Source organism: Hemiscyllium ocellatum, chromosome 1 (assembly GCF_020745735.1).
Source record: "Hemiscyllium ocellatum isolate sHemOce1 chromosome 1, sHemOce1.pat.X.cur, whole genome shotgun sequence".
Taxonomy (NCBI): Eukaryota; Metazoa; Chordata; class Chondrichthyes; order Orectolobiformes; family Hemiscylliidae; genus Hemiscyllium; species Hemiscyllium ocellatum.
In genome coordinates, this window is record NC_083401.1 from 138,628,539 (window position 1) to 138,653,468 (window position 24,930).

At 37.4% G+C, this 24,930-nt stretch overlaps 1 protein-coding gene and 1 long non-coding RNA gene across 2 annotated transcripts in view; one reads left to right on the plus strand and one right to left on the minus strand.

Moving 5' to 3' along the window:
• The window catches only part of myoz2b (myozenin 2b), a 39,246-nt gene extending 15,920 nt beyond the window's left edge, over window positions 1–23,326 (minus strand). Inside the window, exons 1-5 of the mRNA XM_060826422.1 lie at window positions 23,182–23,326; window positions 22,460–22,563; window positions 7,555–7,721; window positions 6,371–6,524; window positions 4,987–5,170 (exon numbers count right to left, since the gene is read on the minus strand). Of these exons, the coding sequence (XP_060682405.1) occupies window positions 4,987–5,170; window positions 6,371–6,524; window positions 7,555–7,721; window positions 22,460–22,535 (581 nt within the window). The 5' untranslated portion in view covers window positions 22,536–22,563; window positions 23,182–23,326. The remainder of the gene's footprint in view (window positions 1–4,986; window positions 5,171–6,370; window positions 6,525–7,554; window positions 7,722–22,459; window positions 22,564–23,181) is intronic.
• LOC132816614 (uncharacterized) overlaps window positions 13,022–24,930 on the plus strand; it is an 87,005-nt gene continuing 75,096 nt past the window's right edge. The window contains exon 1 of the long non-coding RNA XR_009644812.1: window positions 13,022–13,096. This is a non-coding gene — a long non-coding RNA (uncharacterized LOC132816614). The remainder of the gene's footprint in view (window positions 13,097–24,930) is intronic.

Below are 24,930 nucleotides of genomic sequence, written 5' to 3' on the forward strand. Positions count from 1 at the left end.
TTTTGTCAATTGACATCTGTGGCGCCATACTGCCATGGCTCACAGAGATCGTAGAGCTCTACAATGCCCATCTCATGAAATCATGAGGAACAAGAGGCAGAAGTGCTCAAGACTGATTGGATCTTATAGTCTGCATGACACTGGTGCCATTTTTTTAGATGCCACAAATCAAGAACTGTCACACATACTGTGATACTAACCATCATCATTAGAGGACCTGGCCAAGGAAAGGAAACTGGCAACATGCTTCACTGACAGGAACCTGGAGGTACTGATGGATGGAGTTGATGGAGAAGAAGCAGTGCCTGATCCTGCAGACAGCTAAGTGAGGCCACACCATCTCATAAACTCAGCCTGGACTGAGATAGCAGCCTGTGTGTATGCTTTGTACCAGGTAAAACATAATATTAAGTAGAGCAGGAAGAAAGTAAATAACATACCCTCTGCAAAGTTAAGTGTTACCATTTACTGTCTGATACATCACACTGAGCTGAAAATATGTTGCTGGTTAAAGCGCAGCAGGTCAGGCAGCATCTAAGGAACAGGAAATTCAATGTTTCGGGCAAAAGCCCTTCATCAGGAATGACATTCCTGATGAAGGGCTTTTGCCCGAAACGTCGAATTTCCTGTTCCTTGGATGCTGCCTGACCTGCTGCGCCTTAACCAGCAACACATTTTCAGCTCTGATCTCCAGCATCTGCAGACCTCACTTTTTACTGATACATCACACTCCCAGGATCTAATGCAGGGACTGCACACGCATCTCACCAAGGCTCATGAACTACAATTCTCACCACTGTATGTATCATATTCCCTAATGGCTTTCTCCCAAGCTACTAATGTTCCTCTCTTCTGCACTGTCTACACATTCACCAGGAACACCTCACCACTTCGCCAGTATTATTACAGCTGTTCCATCTATTTCCCCATACTCATTCACTTCCTTTGTGTTATTGCAGAAAATTTCACAATGTGGAACAAGGTGGGAGAGTGAAGACTGGAGGAAAGTAGTGGACCTACAATTCCTCACACCACATGATTAATCAGCCTGGTAAACTGCATATTGCTGTGTTGCACTGCTCTCCCATTACAATCTATATTAACTAATTCTTAACATATTTTTGATTCTTCCTACAGAAGTAATTCCCTGAAGAGGCCAATGTCAGAGACCCTCAGCACCATCTCCCACCTCTCAGAAGGAATATATTGAACCTACCGAGGATGCATTAGGAAGGCTTTCATTTGCAACCGCAGAGCTTTTCACCTTGGTGATTACTTTATTTAGAATAGACTTGGGAACACACTCTGGTGAGCACATCACTGATATTTTCACACATCTGGTTGAAGAAGATGTCTCAGGGCTGTGGCATTCAGAGGGCTACCAGATACCAGGCATCTGCTTAGTTACAGTCAGAAGATGACCCCAATGTCTTGGCCATTAATGGGTTTGTGGTAATACACAAACAGGAAGAGTAGGCAAGTTTACCAGAAGCAGTCAGTAAATCAGATCAAAGGATGGATGGATGGATGTTATCAGTACCATGTTGCCTCTGGCATGCTTGTAATAATACGAGTGGACCACGTGGAGCTCAGGCTTTGGTGGAAGCATAGCACTACTGTGTCTTCTGCGACAGTCTCAGGGCTTTATAAAGGTATTATCAGAGATATTTTGTGTGAGTAATCTTTGTCTCTGAGCTGCCATCCCTCCATTGGTCGAGGAACTTGGAAGGATACAAGAACCCAAGTTGTGTAGAATGGAATGATGACAACTCCCAGGATGGGTAGGACAGACCTCTAACATCTGACATTGATGATAACATCTGGATTGATCTAATTGGAATATTGATGGAATGGAAGTCTTTTCTGTTGATAAACTTCACACATTAATGATAGGGCACTCTCAAAGTCATGTGGATGCAGTCTTTAATGTCCTGCACTTGGTCAAAGATAGTGATGTTGCTGCTTGACTCTCCTAGTCATGGGGGAAAGATGTGAACTGCTATGATCTGGAGAAACATACATCGGTTATATCCCAAATGCATTTACGGGAGAAGACATAGATCTCCAGTTGCATTCTGAACACAAATCCAGCTCCAGCAGATGATCCAGTTCAGTCATAATGGCCCAGGTCACCCTTAATCAGCATCTGCACTGCCTTTCAGAGAACCATAGAAAATGACAGCTTTTAGATGCAGGCTTGCATCATGCTCCATCATCTCCTTGGGAAATCTTCAGCTGCTGCCTTTCCATTTGGAAGTTTGGGGCACCAGCTGTAAATTACAGTTCTTAGTGGACTTGTTGACAAAGTACTCAGTCCTGTATCTATGCCAACTTCACATTTGTAACAAGTCAACAAAAACTTTAGCCACGGCAATGCCCATGTCAGATCCATGAGCAGACAATTTGTGGGATTGTCAGAAAGATAATGCCATTTTATTGGCAGAACTCCTGAAAGTTTACATTAATCACAATGCATTCTCATGTTATGCCATGACATGGCATGGCATGAAAGCTTTCCCAGGAGATCAATTTAGTTGTCTGCTGAGACCATCAATGCCTCAATAAGATTCCACATGTTTACTGTGTCTGTCTTTCTTCACATATAATCTCCTGATTATTTCAGCATTTTCTGCTTTTATCTCAAATTTGCAGCATCTGCAGTATTCTGCTTTGTGTTAGAATATGTTTTCAGTTCAAATCAACAAAAACAGAAAATATCATTTGACCTAGAATATCACTCAGTGATTTGTGAAGGAATTTTGACATTGAATATATGTTGTTTAGTGAAGAGATTTTTTTGTTGTTGAGATTGTTCATGAGTCTTTTTAAGCAGTTCTTGAAGTAACTGAGAAAAGGAGAGAATCTTTTTTGAGTTATTTTCATAATCAGCAGTAACAGAAGAGGGGAAGGTTGTGTAATGCTGCGCAACTGACTAGGTAATTCATAGGAAGTATTTCAACTTTGAATTGAGCTTCACCACAGATGGAAAATATTAACAGCTCAATTTATTTATTTTGTAAATTACAAAATGTTCCAGTAAATGATAACACTGAGTTCTATCATCACAGAAAACATTTGAATTTCCTAAGTATAAATAATTGTTGGAACAGCTTTATCCTTGCATCTCCTCATTTAAAATTCGTAATCAAAGTCCATGTTGCAGATTAGTCTTGTGACCTCATACAGTGTAACAGATTTACTGGATCTCATGATTGAAATCAATGGAATTGTGAATGCTGATTCTATAAAAAGGTCATTCACAATTAAGGAGAAGGGGAGAGAGGAAAGCAGCGTAAGAGTTGCCGCAGGAATTGCAATTTTCAACTACGCCTTGTCTCATTTCCCCTTGAAGAATGATAATAGAGAAAAATCATTTCAGGATGTTGAGCTACCCTTTGACTCCAGGCTCATCTTTTAAGCAGGTCTTTACCGAGAAATAACATCCAAAAAAAAGTATCTGGTTGTTTAATGAAGCATATTACAGGATCTGATTGCTTGTTTTTGAAAAATGGATACCACATGCACTATGCATGTTTGTTCCAGGTTTTGAGCCACCTAATCTATGATCATTGACCACTGATCGAAAAACAGTCTGTTATTTTTGGAGGGGTTTATCATGAGGGACCCACAAGCATATGTGTTGGTGCTTCCTGCCCATCAGTTCAATTCAAATATGGCATGAACCTGATGATAGTTCAGGTATCCTATCAGTGACGAGAGGCAGACATTGCAAATGCACTATTGATTTTACCTGCAGTTTGAATCAAAGCAATTCTACAGATAAATAAGGCCAGGTTAATCTGGATCGCTCTGCTGTATACTCTTAAGATTAAAGGCATGCACATATATTTAATTTTAGCAATAAAAATCTGCAGCTGAATTTTTGTTTTAGAGGGGGTTATGGATCATCCCACCAAAAGAAAAGTCAGTTACAAGTTGATCAACTTTAAAAAGGCCACCACTTCACCTTCTCAATAATATGCTGTTGATGATCTAAACAAGCCAAGAGTAGCATTCTATCCTCAAAGGAGGTTCTGTCCTTAAGCCTAAGCTTTCTGGGAAGGGAAGGACTGAGCATCCTTGCGACTTTGTTAAAATATAGCCTCACCAGCCACATATCCTACGTTAACTAATGTATTGTAGCACTGGTGATAGATTGTTGTTTTTAAGTGTTAATTAGCCACTTAAGGGTTTTATTAGGCTTAAGGTCCAATAGGCTAATGCCCACCTTCCATATTATGGGGACCAGGTCTGCATTTTCTGGAATGGCTACTCACTATTCATAATCTTTTTTGCTGGTAATGCCAGGGAAGAAATATCCATGATGTTGAATGTGAAAAATTCATGAAGCATTTGAAAATGAACTAAAGTTGAAATACTATTAGTTTTAAATTAGGAATATGCCTCATAACTTAGTGATGTTTTGCATCTAAAAATGGTGTAAGAAATGGATTAACAACCAATGTTCACCAGTTCTCCTCCTTTAAATTTCCATATTTCCCCTCCAACTTTAATCCTCCACCTCTGTTTGTCCCAACCCCTGCCTTTCTCTGTGTCAATTCTTCTTTACCAAGTTTCATAAGTAAGTCAACTTGCACAACCTTAGGTTGCACTCCTCATTATTATTTCCACATGATAGGACAGCCCTGGTAGATGAAAAGGAAGTGATGGAAAGCTATGAGAGGTGAAAATTCGATGCTAGTTCTTTCCATTCTGTTTGATGATACTGCCTTGAAGCCACCAAATATAGGTGGTTACTAGATGAAAGACTAGATGAAAACACAAGGTCTAAACCATGTTCTTTTGATAGCCTGGTGTCATTCTGTACCAAGCTAATTTTGTCATGTTTACTAGTTATGGTGGTAGTGGCAGCAATCACCAACAGGTTGCTAAATATTATTATACATTTATGAAACAATAACCTTCATATAAATCAAGACAACTAATCACACCCTCTGAATACATGTGGTAATCAACATTATTTACCTGTTAAAAGTCTTGTACTGAGCCAGTTCTACCTTTGGTGTGAGCTCTGGCATTGTGGGGTGTAAAGTTGAAAGAAGTTCTGGATCATCTGCAATGGCTTCCTCCCACGGAGTTTGATATGATTTTGGAACAGCTGTTGTATTAAATTTTTCAGGTGGAATTCCTTTCAGTGGTCCAGTATATCCTGTGTAGAGCAATAATGTCAAAATGCATATATAAATCATATCATAATTGGCATGGATGTCCCCTGCAGAGTTGAAAGTTGTATTTATTTTTGCTGTTCTTCACAATGCAAACCCCAACATTTGCTGGTCCGTTGGATTCTGACAGCAAGTGGAACACTGTTGCTTCCCTAATAGGTGAAGTGGAAAATCAATGACAACAAATCAAGTGATGCCTCTTTCATATGCCCCTTATAATCTCACATGGACCTCCCTTATCCTACTGAGGGAGGGAATGGCCAAGTAGTGTTATAGCTGGCTTGTTACTTCAGAGATCAAACTAACATTATGCGGACCTGGTTCAAATCCCACCACAGCAGGCGATAGAATTTGAATGCAATTTAAATAAAGCTAAAATTAAGAATCTAATAATGACTATGAATCTATTGTCCATTGTTAGGAAAAATGCATCTGGTTTTCTAATGTCCTTTAAGGAAGGAAATGGACATCCTTACCTGGTTTGGGCTACAGCAAGGTGGTTGACTCTTAACTGTGCTCTAGGGTGGGCAATAAATGCTGGCCCAACCAGCAACACCACCATTGCATGAATGAATATAAAATATCCTTAATATCATTTATTTGATTTATTTCAAATAAATCCTTCATTGCCCTTTTTTTTACCATTTTGTGATATTAAAGTTAAAAAAATGGATTTTCTTTGTACACAGTTCTTCTACTTAGAAATTCTGATATATACCAGATTCCAGTTAAAACAATGGGATCAGATTAAGAACTCCTGAAATACATAGAATTAAATGCAGAGGAACAATGTAATATATTGGAAAAATATTTTAGTAATGTGAAAACAGTGTTCTGACTTACAAAGTTGTCAACAGGCCATTCATATCTCAATGCTCAGATCAAGATAATAAGATAATTCAATTATTATCTCTGTCACTACCCAGAAATATGTAATAGGCAGAGAAACACTTTATTATGGTAGCACATGAGGACTTTAGAAAAGCAAGGGTTTTCAATGTTAAATTTTCATTTTTTTTATTTGATGCAAGTATAATAAAATGTTTGAACTTTGCATCATGTGGGATCACTGGGGTTAAACAGACATGACTTTCCCCATGTCTTAGTGCGATATCATTTAAAATGCAGCAATTGAGCCACAAGAACTACTGCGAATGTGTTGTCTCAGCTATTATGTCTCTTACCTGGAGCAATTGAATCTGGATTTGGTGGAGTCCTTGGATCAGGAGTATTTGGAGGTGTTTTAGGGGTATTTTGTTGCCCACTTTGTAATCCGTTCTCTACGCCTTTGCAATTTTCTGTCCCATCATCACAATATGTTGTAGATGGTGCATAGCTCTAAAATAGATGGAGGATAACAAGGGCACATTTATTGTATGGCCTAACCTTTTAGTTAGAACATTTTTCAGGCACCAATTTACAATTTGCTTGAAATAAGTAACATTCATTTAATAGAAATGGTGTAATCAAAATATTACAAAACAATTTGCATTTGTTTCTTTGAATACATATGTTTATGATCACATTTTTTGCCAGATTCTATTAAGTTAGTTTATGCCAGCTCATTTTAGAAATCTGAAACTGGAAAAAAATGTTTCTTGTCAGTGTTCATTATCAGTTTCAAAGCAATTGCTAAAAGTCAAGACAAACTTGTTTGGGTTATGTATGCCCTTCTGTTACAGTTTATAAAGAGGAATGAAAATGACTTTTATATTGGAGGATATATTGATTTTGTGGACAGTATAATTGAAGAATTACAGAATGGCCAATACTTCAGCATTCATTAAACTAATAGTCTTCGTCACACAACCATATTTCAAGCAGTGCATCAGCCTCATTGTGATATGTTTTCATTGTGACATATTCCTATTCCTGAAGCAAGAGCATTTGAGCCCAACAGTAACTCAGCATGTATAGCTTGCATGAGCAAATTTATCTAATGTGGCTGAATTGGGCCCAGTTTTGAAGTGGCAGAGCAAACAACATAAAACAGATACATGATTTGTAATTGACATCCTTCCATCTGCCAGTGGTGATGGGAGTTCAACCTTAGAATTCTGATGAGATCGGATAAATTATCTACTGCACTTCTTTTGATGGATGAACAAGCCTGATTCTGAAAAGATAAAGTTTGCCACAAGTGTCACATATGAAATTACGCCTTCCTGGCTTGCTGGATGATCTCTGCTGAAGCCTTATTTGTGGGGCTGATACAGCTGAATCATAAGTTAACCAAAATTCAAAAAACATGCAAGAAAAAACAAAAGAGATGCTAAGACTTTATTGCTTTTTTACAATCCACATACTTTGATTCCTGATTATTTAGTATTGTCTGTAGAATTACCAGATCTTATCTGTGAATACATACATTTATTTGTGAATTGACAGAGTTCTGGAATCCCTCAAATGTGTATTTGTCAGATCTTCTTTGCCGCTTTTTAAACAATCGAGCCCCTCTGTTGGAAAGAAGGGAAAGCTCTTCCAGCATTATGTCTTTGGGAACACTGATCTTTTTTCCATAATCCACATCTAATTCTGAAATATACGACAAACAATAAATCACAGTGAAAAATTTGCCTTTTCAATGCCTTTATGTTTTAAAAATATTTTGTCTTAAATAAATTACAGCGATCCTTTCCAAGAAACAAAGTTGAAGATATGAAATGTTCCTTCTATTTAATGTGCTTCATTTTCTGTTTAGGTTGGTAGGCAAATTATTATTTGTGTTATAAATTGCACTCAGCTCAGTATACATGATGATGTACAAGCATTTCAGAATTTTGGAAGAAAACTGGTATTTGTGTCTGAATTACAATGCAATTATACTTTTGAAAGTAAAGTTTGTAGTTTTATTAAACTGTTGCTTACTCACTGTGCTTAAATGACCATGAGTAAAACATAATAGCCAAAAGTAAGCCCATACTGATTCCAAGTTCTTTCTAGTCTGATTGTGTTTGTCATGATTTTATTGACATCTTCAAAATTGTGTACAGAAAACCTATATTTTTGACCTACTGGCTCTGAATACTTACAGTGGAGACTTGGTAGCAGTAAACACTGGCCAGTTGAATGCTGTAGTGCTGGTTTATTGGAGGAGCCTGAGACAGTTGGACAGTATAGTTGTGTTTACATAGACTAAAAGGGTTAATTATATCTTAGCTCTAAGAATAGCTAATGAGCATGCACATAAGGTGCTATGTCATAATGATGTCAGATATCTGGGAATGGGACTGAATGTGTAGAATTCCAGATTCTGGAGTAAAGTGGTGCTGGAAAAGCACAGCAGTTCAGGCAGCATCCGAGGAGCAGTAAAACCGACGTTTCGGGCACAGGCCCTTCATCAGGAATACGGGGTTTCAGATAAGGCCTCTCTTACGCTTTGCTGTTTATAATGTTATACTTAATAAAGGTTGCTGATGTTTACAAACAAGAATGGGGACTACCATCTATCAATAACAATGAGAAAGCAAACTCTCACTAGACCCACAGAACCAATGACCAGCAGCGAAGGAGTACCTGAAAGAACACAACTGCAGTTTAGTGCAGCAGGTAGAGGACAAGGCAGCACGGCAAGCCAATTGCAGAAGAGAGAGGAAAACCTGAATAGAAGCCCAGCAGAAGTATCATTCATCAGGGAAGGTGTTCTGGGCCCATTTAGGCATTGGACCAGGAAAAGTGAAACCTCACAAAATGCTAACAAACTGTGGGAAAAACCTATGGTAGGAAACAGGCAAGGTGGAAAAATCAGTCACCCACAATTAATCAGAAGTATGCAAATTGACTGTCTGCAGAATTGGAAATAAAAATAAACAAAGAGAAAGTGAGCCAACAGAAACTGTGAAAAGAAACAGAGTGGAGTACACACAGTTAAGGGACTCTGTTGGTGGAGCTTTGCCCAACCATTATTACAGATATTCTCATTTCATAACTGGATTGGCATCACAAGATGTTAACAGCAGACTAAACTATCTGTAAGTCTCCAAAATTTACCAGATATTGAGGAGCAAGATGACTTTCTCTTGGAAGATTTAAAAGGCCCTACAGGACATTGGCAGGCATGATTATGTAGACAAATGTTATATGAAATCGGGATCACAGATGGCATGGCTTACAACTAATTTTGCATTGGAAACAAGAACACAAAATTCATTTTTTTAAATTCAAAACTACTACTAAAGCCAAAATTCTTTTACCATCTTCCATTTAGCTTTGGAGCATAAAGATTCAAATCAGAGTGAGGGGAGATGCAGGTTAAACTTGACTGTAATGAGAGAGATCATCAGTTCTTGGTATGTAATTCCTAACCAGTACTCTTTATAAGTTAAAATGCTTGAATTGCTTTGTATCATCTTAGTTTAGCAGTTGCGCCAGAAACCATAGTTAACTCAGCATCAATCTTCAGAACTGAAACTCCAATCCTGTTACCACTGAAAGGTAATATATAAAGCTTCCATTTATCTCAGAAGAGAGGCTACAAGTAGCAGAATAGAAAGACATCAAGCATCAATGTGACAAGCCACAAGAGAACATTTTAATCCTTTGTTTTCTTCTTAACAGAAAACTGGCACAGGATGAAGCTGTCACTTATGCAGATGATATAATGAAAGCAGAGGTCCAGACACTTGTACCAAACTGGCAATGTGCATACAAGGACTGTCCTGTCTTTTGACGAGAATCAATCCTTTGTTGCGGAAGGTAACAAAGAGATACATTTTTGCTTATGCAACTAAATCCACCAATAACATACAGCAAAAATTGCAACCAAACGTTTGCATTGACATTTCTTCCAATGATGAAAATCAGAGTATTACAGTGAAGCAAAACGCAAGTGATATTGTGAAGTCTCAGCAACTGTCAGCTACAGCTCAACATCCATTAAAGATGATGGAACTTTGGCAAACTTGCAGGAAACTGAACTGAAGATAAACAACCTTCCAGTTTGCAAACTCAGTGCAATTGACAGGCACAAATGGGAGCTGTCCTCACATTTAAATGGACAACAGCTGAGAAAAGCTTACAGTAGTTCAGCCACAAAAGAACACTTGCAAAGCTTTAGAATTATTCATGGGCAGCAAGGTAATCACAATATCTGAGAAGTCTTGCATTATGGAGTTTGCAAAGAATGTTCAGTTGTACATGAAAGTGATCTGCAGCCATTAAGGTTCGTGAGTAGTGGAGCTTTAGGCAGGGTAGATCATGCTTGTCCTTTATTAGTAGAAACCGTTCGTATTCAACACACCCTCAAAGCAATGAGCAAAGAACATAAAGGTGGTCTTGATACACTCAGAAGAAAATGTCAAATAGACAGTTCAGCAATTGCAATTGATAAGCAATACAGGAAAAGGCAATGCTAAGTACAAATTATATCTATATTGAACATTTAGAGATTATTATTCTGCTTAATTGGCAGCTGAATCTCATCAGCATGCCTGACTTGGAAATATATCACAGTTCCTTCAGAGTTGCTGGGTCAAAATCCCTCCCTTACAGAATTGTGGGTAAACCTACACTATGTAAACTATTGTTTTTTTAATCAACCTGTTCAGAGATGTTATTACATGTCTCTGGAGCAGATGGGTCTTGAGCCAGGTCTTTCAGTTCAGGGGTAGGGATACTACCACAAGAGAGATTCTTCCTATACCACATGGGTTGCAATAGTTCAAGAAGGCAGCTCTCTACCATCTTCAGAAGGGAAATGAAGCATTGGCAAGAAATGCTGATGTGAGTAATGATAACCACATCTTGTGAATTAATAAAAAATAAAGAATCAGCTTTTCTTTGACTGGAACAAATATACAAAAACAAAACAACAGATACTGGAGTTCTGAAGCAAAAACCAGAATTGCTGACAAAACTGAAATAGGTCTGGTAGTATGTGTGGGAAGAAAGCAGAGTTAATGATTTAAATAAATGGAGACAGAGCCCAGAAAGAGAGGGAGAGATATGAAAGGGGTAGGCAGACAAGGGGATTACTGATAGTACGCCAGGACAGAAGAGAAGCTGAATAAGTACAGTCCATGTACCAGCTTTCTTGAAAACTGCATCCACTCTTCCAATAAGGAAATAATAGTTAATGCACACAGTAACTATACATCCTTCAAGAGAGATCAGACTACTTTTGGACATTAACACTTAAAAGGCACAAGAGAAATTGGGAACAGTGAAAGATGTAGGAGATGGATGAAAACTGTAAATAATTAATGACTGTAACAGGTGTTGGATGGACATTTTTTTATTTCAAATGGTTTAGCAGCAATGCCTAGAACAGCATTTATTAGAGATGGTCATTGCTTGATGCTATGTAGGAAGAATGTCATGCATCACTTTTCAGCTCAGGACTGAATGTTGGCTCGGTCATATTGATATTGCATATTGATACAAGCATCTTTAGTAACTGCATGGTCAAGAATGATATTGCAGGAATGTTGCAATCTCCACTTCTGATTTTGTGATGGAGGGGATCAACTGAAGCAACTAAAGATGGTTGTGCTTAGGATGCTACCCTGAGGTGCTCCTGCAGTTATGTCCTGGCACAGAGGTGACTGATCTCCAACAGCCACAATCACTTTCCTTTGTGCTAGGCATGGCTCCAAACAACATAATTTTCCTTGATTTCCACTGGCATCAGTTTAGCTAGGGGTGTTTGATACCATATTCAGTAAAATGTTGCTTTGCTGTCATGGACAGTCACTCTGGCTTCCAACACTTTTGTTCATGTTTGGAACAAGGCTGTATCTAGGTCAGTAGCTGAGTGACCTTGGCAGAACTGAAATGGAACTTCGGTCAATTGGTTTTTGTTGAGAAATGCCACTTGAAGCATTGTTGACACTTTCCATCTCTTTGCTAATGATTGAGAGTAGACAATTGGGAGATAATTGGCTTGGTTGGATTTGTCCTGCTTTTGTGGATATTGCATAACTGAGGAGTTTTGCTGATTATAAGATGAATTCTATTGCTATAACTGCTGGTACAGCTTGGCTAGAGATAAGTCTTCAATGCTTTTTCCACAATGTTGCAGTACCTGCTGTCTTTAACCATTCATTGTTATCATATGAAATAAATCAATTTGCTGAAGACCAACACCTATGGTATTGGGGAACTTAGAAGGAGGCCAAGATAGATTACCTAGGTGACACTTCTAATTGAAAACTGATGAAATTTCTCCAGCCTTGTCTTTTGTAATGATATGCTGCACTCTCCATCATTGAGGATGGGAATATTTATACAGCTCCCTCCATACTGAGTTGTTTAGTACAGTTGTTACGCCTACCAATACTGTCATTGGCAGAAACATCTGTGACAGGTAGATGATGAGGATGAGATCTAATGTGTTTTCTCCTCTTGTTGGTTCATTCACCACCTACCACATTCCCAGTTTAGCAGCCATGTCCTTTAGAAATCAATCACCTTAGTCAGTATTGGCACTACTAAGCCACTCTTGGTGGACATTGAAGTCTCCCATCCAAAGTACTATTTGTGCATCTTTTAATTGGTGTTGAACAGGAGTACTGCTTTATCAGCTGAGCGGTAGATGGTTGGTGATATTTAGCAAGACATTTCCTTATCCATGTTTGAATTGATATCTTATGTTAGGTAGCCACTTAATATTTCTATTTATTTGAGGATCTGAGTCTGAAGAATTGGGGATATGCCTGGATGTTTTCTTTAAAAGTTCAATGAAAATGCATTACAACTTTGTCCCCCCGACAATACTTTGTGGAAATCATGTGACTTGTGATAGTTCCTGGTCTTGGTTGCTTGAACTTGCTTGCAGAAAAAATAGCTGACTGTTTTACTGCTGGCTTTTCTATTTAAACCATGTATGCTGGCTTTAGTTTCTTTTTTGGAGTTATTTGAGGCCGTGTACAAGCCTCCCAGCTTATGTCTCCAACTTCTGAAATATTTGAATGGTGAGTTCAATGTAAAAACTGCTTGTTGTTTTGAAAGAGAGTTACTGAAAAAATTAATCAATGTTTTGTTTATTGAGTAAACTATAATTGCCAAGACCTCAGAGAAAAGCACGAGTCATTAGTAGCGAGAGCACGCACATGCAAAACCACCAAAGGGATAGACTTCGGAATATTTTATATCTTATTATTTTGCATTCAAGATAAACCATCCTTGGTCAGAAATCAATGAGCTTTAAAGTGAGTTTTTGCAAAGAGAAACCTATTCTTTTCTTTTAACTGAAGTGTGTGTCTGTGTCTGTGTGTGTTTTGAATTATTTAGAGGGTTAAACTTCGATATTTTCATATTATAAATTATGTTTGTTAACGAATTCTGCATCTCTATTGGACCAGGTTTGCATTATAATAAATTGATTATTTTTGTGTTTAATGAAGAAACCTCGCTGATGGATCTTTTTGTTAATAGAGAGGAAGCATACAATTTACAATGTTGAAACATTTATATATAATAAATATTCCATTTTATATATTTTTTAAACATGTGACTCTCAAAGCAGTGGGACTGGTAAAAGATGACGTGTTCCCATCAGCTCTTCTACAATGTATGAGACTTCATGGGGTCCAAAGCCAATGTTGAGGGCTCCAACAGCAACTCCCTTCTTACTGTACACTAATGTGCCACCATCTCTGGTTTGTTGGGCCTGCTGGTAGACAGGACATTTTCAGGAATGGTGACAGCAAGGTCAGCAATATGATCCGTAAAGTAGGATTCCATATTTGTGATTTTGTCAGGCTGTTGTTTCACTGGTTATGGGAAAGCACTCCCAAATTTTACATGAGTCCCCAGGTGTTAATGAATAGGTCTTTGAGAGGTTGACAGAGTTGGGTTTGCCATTGTTGTTACTGATGGATAGGTTAGTGCAGGGTGATCTGTCTTAATTTATTCCAGTTATTAGACTTCTTGGTAGTTTGACATCACTGATTGGCTAGCTAAGCAGCTTCAATTAGTATTTGAAAGTTAACCTGTTACTGTGGATTTGGAGTCACGTGTAGACCAGGTCAGCAAATTTCTTTCCCTAAAGATACTAGTGAACAAGTGCCTACAACCTTAGAAGGAGCTGGGAGTAAATATAGAGTAATGAGTTAACAACACTTTGACTGTAAGAATACCTACCAAACTCGTGCAGCAGGAAGTATGTCTTGATGATGTCAGATCATATAAAACTGGAACCTGATTGCCTAACATTCCAGAGAAGTCCTCTATTACTCTCTATGAATTGTATATACTCGATAAAGACTTTTTTTGTGATCATCAAAACAAAGGAGGATTTCCTTCTATTAACAACCCAGATATGATCTGACTGCAGTTAATCTAGAAGTTTAGACAATGAAGACAAATCTATCCTATATTGAAGACAATCTAATTTGATTGCCAATAATATTTGTTTCTCCCAATTGACAATCAAAGCTGAATTGTATATTCATTTGATTCCACTTTGGTACGTGGAATAAATTCTTCAGTTATCTCCAAAGAGTAGGTCTATATGTACATCCAAAAGAACACCGAATATCACATGGCCTATTCTGACCTGCTGTTCTAAGTTATAGTCATAAAAATGCATAGCATGGAAACAGACCCTTTGGTCCAATTCATCCATGCCGACCAGATATCTTAACCTAATATAATCAAATTTGCCAGCATTTGGTCCATATCCCTCTAAACCCTCTAAAGCCTCCACTGCTTCCTCTGGTAGCTTATTCCATACACACACTACCCTTTGCATGAAAAAGTTGCTGCTTAGGTTCCCATTTAAATTTTTCCCCTCTCATCCAAAACTTATGCACTCTAATTCTGGACTCCCCAATCCCAGGGAAAATATATTGGCAATTTACCCTAGCCATGCCCCTTATGCATTTATAAACCTCTATAAGGTCACCCATCAGCCTCCGACACTCCAGGAAAAACAGCCCAACCTATTCAGCCTATCCCTATAGCTCAAACTCTCCAACCTTGGCAACATCCTTGTAAATCTTTTCTGAACTCTCTCAAGTTTCACAAGATCCTTCTGAAAGGAAAGACCAGAATTACACACAATATTCTTCCTGGATAATAATGAAATTTATATCTCTAATTGATTCAATATTTTTCCCCACTGCTTTTTTTTCATGTTAGATTCTTTATAAGCTGTTATAGCTGTTCCTTGTTCTCCAATTTGCTCATTTTCTGCACCAATCTTGTGTTTTTTTAAATTTCTTTCTTTAGAAGTAATTGTTTCTTCAAGTGAAAGTTTTCGGTAAGTGAAAACTTAATAATGTTCTGACTAAAAGTCCTGTTTGTCAAGTGTAAAATAATTTTAAAAAGTGAAATCTCACTGCTGCTGATGAACAGCACTGATAAGACAGAGCTGCATCTGACAATGATAGAGGAGATGCATATGAGAGATTAAAAAATATGTAGTCTATTTCTGGGTTTGAATTCCAAGTCACTGTATCACTCTCGAATAATCAGGGCTGACATTTAATAGCATGAGACAATGTGATTAAATTACTGATGGATGCTTCTAACTTGCATTTTCAACAACAGCTGTGTGCAACACACTCAGATAGTGGAATACAGTATATTATTGTATTCTTTTTAGGGCGCTAGCTGTAATGTCACCAGCCGATATAAAATAACTTTGTCAGAACATTGATAATAAATCTTATGTTATAGATATCAAATTTCATGAACCGAAAGTTTAGATAACTGATCAAAGGAATGCACCTCAATGTTAAGAATTTGGCATTGTGACATATTTTTATGTTCCACAATTGTCACATATGCAAAAAAATCATGTGACGTAAATATAAATTGAAGTATGTTGAGGTAAATGTATCTTGAAATATCTTTACAACAACTTTGATGAGTATTTTCTCATTAGTTATTTCACACTTCTTCGGTTGTCTGTACTCACATTTTAAAACTTTTATTCAACCAATGGATTTCCTTGCATTGCTTACAGACTGAAGAGAAAGTTAGATCATACACATGGGATTCAAGTATACATCCCTTCATAAGGAGTGTTATGCTTTCTCATGTCATATAGTTATTTTATCATTCTAGAAAGGTAGCCAGATCGTTAAATTTGGTTGAATGATTTCAGAGATAAAGCTGAAATTGGGTGAAAATGTTTTAACTTTTTGATTAAGTTTCCAATCTTATAAGTGAACATTAACCAATTTTATTAAACATAACTATGTATAAAAAATATTAGCAGAGAACATCTACCAGAACCTATTGAGTTAGGCTGCAGATCCATGTGATGTGAAGTTCTATGAGATTCTTTTGCATTTTCTCATTAGCTATTCATAAAGTACTTGCTAGTTAACCCTGCGCTCCACAACTCACTCGCAAGTTATTTTATGGTACCTTTTTTTAACCATCAACATTTGACCTTGAACATTTAGCTCTTTACTCTTGCTTCACCACTCCTCACTACCCACCTACACCAATAAATAGACAAAGTGATTTCCCTGGGGTGGAGGCGTCCAGAGCCAGACAGCATAGGTTTAGGGTGAGGGGGAAAGATTTAAAAGAGACCTAAGGGGCAACCATTTCACACAGAGAGTGGTGCACGCATGGAATGAGCTGCCAGAAGAAATGGTGGAGACTGATACACTTACAACATTTGAAAGGCATCTGGATAGATACATGAATAGGAAGGGTTTTAGAGGGATATAGGCTAAGTGCTGGCTAATGGGATTAGATTAATTTAGGATATCTGGTCAGCATGGACGAGTTGTACTGAAGGGTCTGTTATCATTCTGGACATTTCTATGACTCAATGACTCTATGTCCCTGTGTACCATTGTGCTGTGCAAGATGGATAGCAAATGGGATTTCTTCCCCATGCATTTCCAATTCTTTTTTTCAAATGATCATCATCGTTATTTGTTGATCTCTGTCATTAACAACAGCTGGTTTCTCCATTTTAGTCTTCTGCAAACTTTAAACAAACTTTCTGCAAACTTTTTTGTTGTCTCTCGAGTTTCTGTCACATAACTCATTAATTTTTGGTAGAAGGCTTTCTTCACCTAATGGTTCACAGTAATCTGTATCTTGATATTTTGTATCTCGGTATTGTGTAATTTGCATGAGAACATTTGCCATCTCTGACTCTTGGAAATCTGCAACCAGGAATAAAAACAGAAATTGCTGGAAAAACTCAACAAGTCTGGAAGCATCTGTGCAGAGAAAGCAAAGTCAATGCTTTGGGTCCAGTGACCTTTCTTCAGAACTGTAATCTGTAACTGTTCTTTTTCAATTCCTAAGGTTTGATGGTGTGTAACTGCTCATTGCTGGGCTTTTGGGTCAGCTATCTTTTTGAAATCAGTGTGTAATTAGGCTGCTCCAATTCTCGTTTAACTTAACTGTATTCAACCTCCTTTTAATGCTCAACTTTAACCTTCATCAGTGTATGCTGCATCTCCAGAAGCTGTTTAATTTGGTCTTTTTCTTGTTAAATTTTTAAAAATATCTAGACTGATTCCAATGTTTGAAGGTTTTTCCTCTAAACAGGTTAGGTCCATGTTTATGTGTCTGTATATGATTGTAAAGATGTGTTGCATGCAGTTGGCAGAATGGAGGTGGGGCATCATCCATCCTGTTTGAGACTTCAATGTCCATGAATCTACATTGGAGGTCTCAGGTCTCTTTCATGAATGATTGAAGATCCCTTTCTAACTCTATAATCTGAGATCTCCGACTATGTGATGATTTTTCTGGTGGTAGAATTTTATGAAGCTTTACTTGTGTTTGTTTGCGGTTGAAGTAGTATAAATTATTTTTCTTGCTTCTTTGTGGTTTCTAGCCCTTACCACAAAAGGGACAGCAGAGAGTTCACAAACAATGTCTCTTGAATATTGGAGTCCAAGGAGTTTTAAGTTTTCTCCATCACTTAAATTAACAATATGATTGATAGATTTCTGTCCCTGTGACTTGAAAGAATAAATGAAGGTCAGGACACCTTCTTGTGGATTGTCACTCCTGACTTTTATATCTTTTTCTTGCCTTTTTAATTTTTTTTTGGGAGAGAAATTAATTGTCTGCTTAGTCTTTACATACGGGCTGGGGCTATTATAATGGAAAATTATTCCTGGCAGATGGAGTAATTTTCAATGTCTTAGGAGTTTACTAGCCAAAGAATATTCAAAACTATGCAATAGCTCCAAGTTACTAAAGAAGTGGAATGGTCAGAAATAAAAGTGAAGGTAAAGTTGCCATAGTTCCACTTTCTCATTAGACAGAGAGAAAGACAATTGGTGTGGTTTAACTTCAGTCACCATGACTGAGGTATGGGGAAGCATTGAGAAGGAGAGTCCTTCATGGTAACCTCATCTAGTGTGGGAATTGAACCCATGTTGTTGGTATCACTTTCCATTGTAAACCAACTATCTAGCCAACTGAGCTAACAAATCCCCCATGGTTACACATAGCTCACGAGGTTTCTGTATGTTCACTTCCATTGGCAGTTTGATTTTAATAATCCTTGTGCCCCAAAGTTGATGAAGGATAGTCTGAGAACTTTCTTGCCTCAAGTATGAATGTCTTAGTTGACTTGCTAAATCCTTTAAAGAAGAGTTCTTCTTGCTCCTCGGTGTCTTCTAATGCCTAGACACTTTTGGAATGCTGTGGATTACTTCCCTTTTACTTTGTTGCAATGGAGCTCTGTAGTGATCACTCTCTTTAGGGGAGGTGATGGTCCAGTGGTATTATCACTGAACTGTTAATCCAGAAACACAGATAATGTTCTGTGAACCCAGGTTCAAAACTGGTTATGGCAGATAGTGGAATTTGAATTCAATAAAAACAAAATCTGGAATTAAGTGCCTAAAGATGAGTATGAATCTGTTGTGAGGAAAAACACATCTAGTTCATTAATGTCTTTTATCAAAGGAAACAGCCATCCCTATCTGGATTCCAGACCCACAACAATGTAGTTGATTCTTAATTGCCCTCATCCCATGACTGAATTTTCTAAAAAATCAGACTATAGCTCCTGCTGGTCGTGTTCGTTGATGACATCGATTGTGACCTACTTCCTCACATATTTTCTTTGAGTAGTCTCGGAGTGCTTTTTCCTTCCCATCCCTGTAAGTAAAAACTTCAAATTCACTGTAAAAATTTCTTCCCTGCAGCTGGTTGATTTTTGTTTCTTACAATTTGCTGAATTTCTGACTGAGGGGTTTCACTAGTATTTTGTTCAGCTTTTGTGAGCTTTTCCCTCTCCAAAGTGTGGTGTTACATGGACCTTGAAGTCCATGACCCACTATTGCCCATTGCAACTGAGATTCTCTTGAATTTTTTCTCCTCCATTTCTCGGTTTGGATCACTTGGCTGGCTCATCCTTCACTCTTAACAATACATAGTCTCTGATTTCTAGTCAGGAGCCCCTTGCCACTTACCTTCAGTTCATGGGTCTGTTTACCATCAGCCATTATGCAGCAAGTTCAAGTCAAAATTCTTGTAAGCCAACATTAGCAACTTCATTAAACATCATTATAGACAGGAGATGTAAGAAAAAAACTATTGCCTTGGATCCTGTAGACTCAGTCTATTTCAATGTGATCTGACATTGTAATGACTTAGTTCCTTTCTCACATGCTCAGTAGCTAATCTGCGTATCAGTACAATTAAACCTTTACTCGATAATCAGTGTAAGTAGGAAATACCAAATTAAAAAGGTACAACTTTTTAAAGACAAGCATAAACAGATTCAACATTCATAACGTAGATGTCAAATTTGACAGACACTAGAAACATTATTAGAAAGATTTGAATGTTTTAAAGTTTTTTTAACTTGTTGCCAAATCCTAACACTAATGTTTAGATGTCTGTTATAATTTGAAGTGCACTATCTGGAAAATTGCATTGAATTCTAAGGGCCACCATAGGTGGGTAAATAGATAGTGCCCATTCATGGTCAGTCCATTTCAATGTTACAAGTGGTGGGCAAGGTGTTAGACAGGCTACCCATTCAGGAATTAATTGAGCCCATTAAGTGGACAAGTAATGGACATCCCAATGTCATTTCTACTGAAGAGATAGAAGGGTAGGTCTGTACACAACCAACATGCAGCCTGGCAGCTTTACTCTAAAAGGTGATGGCCAATGAAGCCTGGGATGCGTCCTCTCTGCTTGCCAATTTCCAGTGCCAATTAGAGTCACCACCCTCCACTCTCCCAAAACAAAATATCTTTCTCTTCCTCGGCCCACCGTCCCTTCACTGCCAAACATATTCCCACTCACTGTCTCCTTCATCCACTCCCTGGGATTGCTTGAGATACTTGGAGGCCTAAGCTTTTCAATGTTCAACTTTTACTGGCTCAGCGACAGTAACAACAGTGTCCACAACCTGTGATTGTGTACAGCTACTGAATTCTGATTGATCAGCAGCTCTCTGAATCAGGACCCCTCCTGGATGGGAGGTGGGGTGCAGTTTCATCAATAATAATTAAAGCTCCATTAGCTACAAAATTAAAGCAGAGTGGGCTGGCCCAGAAAAGGGGAGTCTGTTACTAATTTTTATGCTGGGTTGCAGGAGGTCCACCTTCAACAGCTGGTGCAATGATAGTGACCCCACTTCTGAGTCAGGAGATCCAGGATCAAGTCATACTTACTCCAGAGATATGTAATAAAATCTTTGAACATGTTATTAGATTTATTTTATGTATAATTCAACCCATTAGTTCTGTTTTGCTCTCCAAAGATGCTACACCATTCCAGCGTTTCTCTTAATATATTTAAATAAGCTGCCTTCAGTTTTTAATGTTTACTGCAAAAGAATTGTAAATGGAAATCAAAATCACACAGTTTCTGCCATGGCTAGCCAAACTAGCCGTGCTGGTTTTAATGAACAAACAGCAGGATACAACTCTAACCCATTTATGATTATGAGGGGGAGAGATGTGGAAGACAAGTGGTCTCTATTCAATTCACCACATAGCACAGGTTGGAAAAATGGTTTGCATCTGCTAACAATTACTCTAATCGTGTACCTCAAACCAGAAAGGTATCTTGCACTACGCAAAAATTGCAACTTAATTTACCACAGTCTGCATTTTATAATTATAAGAGTATAATTTGAAGAATTAGAGTTATACCATATGTAATAAGACTTCTGTACTGTGAACTTCAATTGAATACAAGTTAGTTTGACCTTTGATCCTCAACACTTACCATAGAAAGACTCATGTCTGAACTGGATCAAAATTAGATCTCCTCAAGTATGTTAACATTACCTGTGGTGAAACACCCATTCTTTAATTAATTTGATTGTGCGGACACTTGTGGAATCAGATGTGTTTGGTGATCTTTGTTTTATAATTACCTTGTGTTTGATGCTTGAATAGCTTTATTATTTAGCTTTTGTAGTTGTCTTAACCCCTTAATGTGTAAAGTGCAAGCCTACAAATCTGGTGAACCTAGGGAAACTGAAATGTTGCTGGATTGTGTGTCATTATAGTGGTTAAACCAAAAATGAAAAAAAATGTAAAGGCATGCTCATTCAGAACAGCTACTTAAAACTTTCTCCCAGTTAATTATTTTCAGTCCTCAATGCACATACTGCAGTTAAAAGGACACAAGGTTAATGATTGTCGTACTGAGCTGGTTTTCCACCTTAATTTTGTCCCCTTTCTTGGAGAGAATCAAATGCTTCTACCTGGGAATCTCAAGCAATTTGGAAGTGGCATTATACATGTGTTTGCAAGACTAAGGTGCTGCTGACACTACAGCCCATTCTTTGAAAGTGTTGCTTGGAACCCAGTGAAAGTCACTCAATGTTATTGTTGTTTACATATTCATATTTGATGGGTGATGTGAACTGAGGGAAGAAAGTTGCCGTGGCAATCAGCAATGCTGTGCAAATATACATAATTAAAGTTTTGCGATTTAATGAGTGGTCATTGTATTAAGTCATTTGTGTGTAATCAATGTGAATGCATCTACCTTCTTGTATATTTTATATACACATTTATAAATGTGCACATGTGCATAGACCCCTACACCCAAAGAAAATATGTTTTGCAAATGGTTGGTGATCTAATTCCGAACGTAGGTCAGAAGGTCTGTATATCGAGAATGTACGTCAGCTGTCAAAGATCTCAGCACTTTACAACAGCTACACACAGTTGTTCAAACCAAAAATAACTTTCAAAGGACAGTGGTAATGACAAAAGGATTACTTACCATAGTCAGTAAGATATTCAACTAAATTATTTTTGGTAAAATACACACACATTAACGTTAATAATCGACTGGGTAGGATTTTAAACGATTTTGATTACTAGTATGAGTTTAGAAATGATAGTGTAACAGTATCCTACCATTTCCTTGGATTTCCTTTACAATGGCAGATGCTTGTTGCTTCAATTCCTTTGTAAGCATGCTGTGTGATTGCATTATGTATGTTTTTCCTTATAGTTGAAAACTGTAATGAACAGAGTATACATGAATATATGAAAATCTGGTTGCTTTATTCTTCGATGTCAAAGATCATAAATACAATGACTGGAAATATTTTAATACATATTTACAATTATCCTAACTCAGGCCATGTACCAAATAAGCTGCACCTTAACGGGTTGTCAAGAATTAGTTAGAAAATAATACAAGTCTTTATTAAAAATTCTCTATTACTTAATTCATAATTTTACATGGAAATTGATCCAGTGGAAAATATGCACATTACCTATTTTACACATGTTGCTTCCTGCTGTGTGTCATATTAATACGTCAGTTTTTTTACTTTCAAACATGGAAAAATATTTATATCGTGATTATGATGATTGAACACTAATATTAAACTTCCATATTCTTGATAATGTATTATTATATTTATGTAAATTAACAACCAGCCAAACTTTGACAAAAATCAGAAAACCTAATGATTATGTTTGGATTTTTACATAATATCAATATACATACTTTAACTAAGAACATTAGAATATTATTTTGACAAGATTTGAACATAGGTAGCAAAATTTCTGTTGGCTCCTATCATTAAACAACAAACTTTGTAAACATTCTGAAAAATATACAATGTTACCTGCGTTAAACAATACAGATCTTTTAAGAAGGCTTGAATATGGTATAATCTCCTTCCAGTAGTTTACGAGTAAAATGATTGGAGATGACTCGCTTTGCTTAGCAAGTGATAGATCTTTCCAGGATCACATCTGCCGTGGTCTGCACACCCCCAAACACCAAAATTAACTGGCCTCGGGGACTTGCATCAACTTTACATCAAATGTCTATATTTAGTGTTCAGCAATTCAACCACTCCATTCTACTCAATAAAAGGTTGTAGATAAAGGACTCTTGGATTACATAGAGCCTTGTGTAAACCAAATTGCATAAGACTCTATGTAAATAAATTCTGTGATAATAGGAAAATGAATACATATATTAAATAATTATGAAGACATTAATACCCTTTTGAAATGTGTGTTAGTGTAAATCCCAAACTATTCACTTGGGGCTTTAAATAAGTTAATATTCAGCTTGAATTGCAAAATTTAAACTACTTCACAATTTTATATGACTTAATTAGAAAAAAATCAAATGTAACAAAGTCACAAAATTAAGATTAAGTTAATTTCTTTATGGCTAGAGTGAACATTCACTACACAAAATATTCCAATGCAAATTAGTCATAGGTTCACTTAAATGTGCAAACAAGTTAGGGGAAAAGTGCCCTGGAAAGTTTAATTTTAATTCTCATGAGGCATAGTTAATAGGATTCCAGCCTGCCACCTCAGAAAGATAGCCATTAAAACTGTTGAGTTTGGAGGCAGGCTGTCTAAAAAACTGACCTTGGTGCCCTGATATGGGTACACCTATAATATGCTACTGCCTGGAATAACTAAACGTTGAAAAATTTTTGTAAATTCCAATAATGAACAAACCTGGCAGCTTTATGCAAAAATCACTTCCTGGCATCCCATCCCATTCTACCACCAAAAAATAGCCCTGCAAACCAGTAAGCACTTGCCATTTTTTTGGCATAAGTTCATTTTTGTTTATCATGCATCACTGTTCAAAAAGGCTAGTTGTTCACAGCTGCCAAAAATGATCAAAACCAGAAAGTATCTTAATGAAGTAATATATATTTGGCTCAAAAATTAAATAGAAACTTAACAATCTAACAATGTAAAGTTTGTCCATGTGTATATGCTTGGGTCACTGTATTCTTCCTCATTTTAGTACTTTTAAAGGCTGCAACCCCAATGGGTTCTCCAGACATATTGACAGCTGTTGAGTTCCCTGCTCTGACCACTATGATTATCTTGGAAAACATCCACTAGATTGTGGAACCCATGAGTTCACATGTAGAGGGACAGATTTAGTCAAAAGTTACAAGGCAAATTGCAGTGAAGTAATTAGGAGACATCGGTGAGAAGTGAAAGTGCTTTGAGTTGAATCTTCTCTTCCATGCCCCTTTTCACAGCTCACCCACAGTTCCCAGCTAGCAATGAGCTGGGGAATCCCTGCTACAAATCAATGAGGTAAAGAGAGAACAGCAAGAAGACAATAATGATGAAGATAATCCTTCACTTGATTTTGTACCTGTAGCCATTAGCTCAGATACTTACACTAAAATAAATTCTGATGACAGCATAAGGATTGATGAGACCTGCATATGATGAGATACATATGAATGAATTGAATTTGAGATAGGTGACATTATAGTCGACACAGGCCACACACGAATGCTGCTGAAGACTTAAGTGATGACATCAATGGGCAGCATACAGATGAACATTGATGTGCATATGCTACAAATGTTTGGTTTATG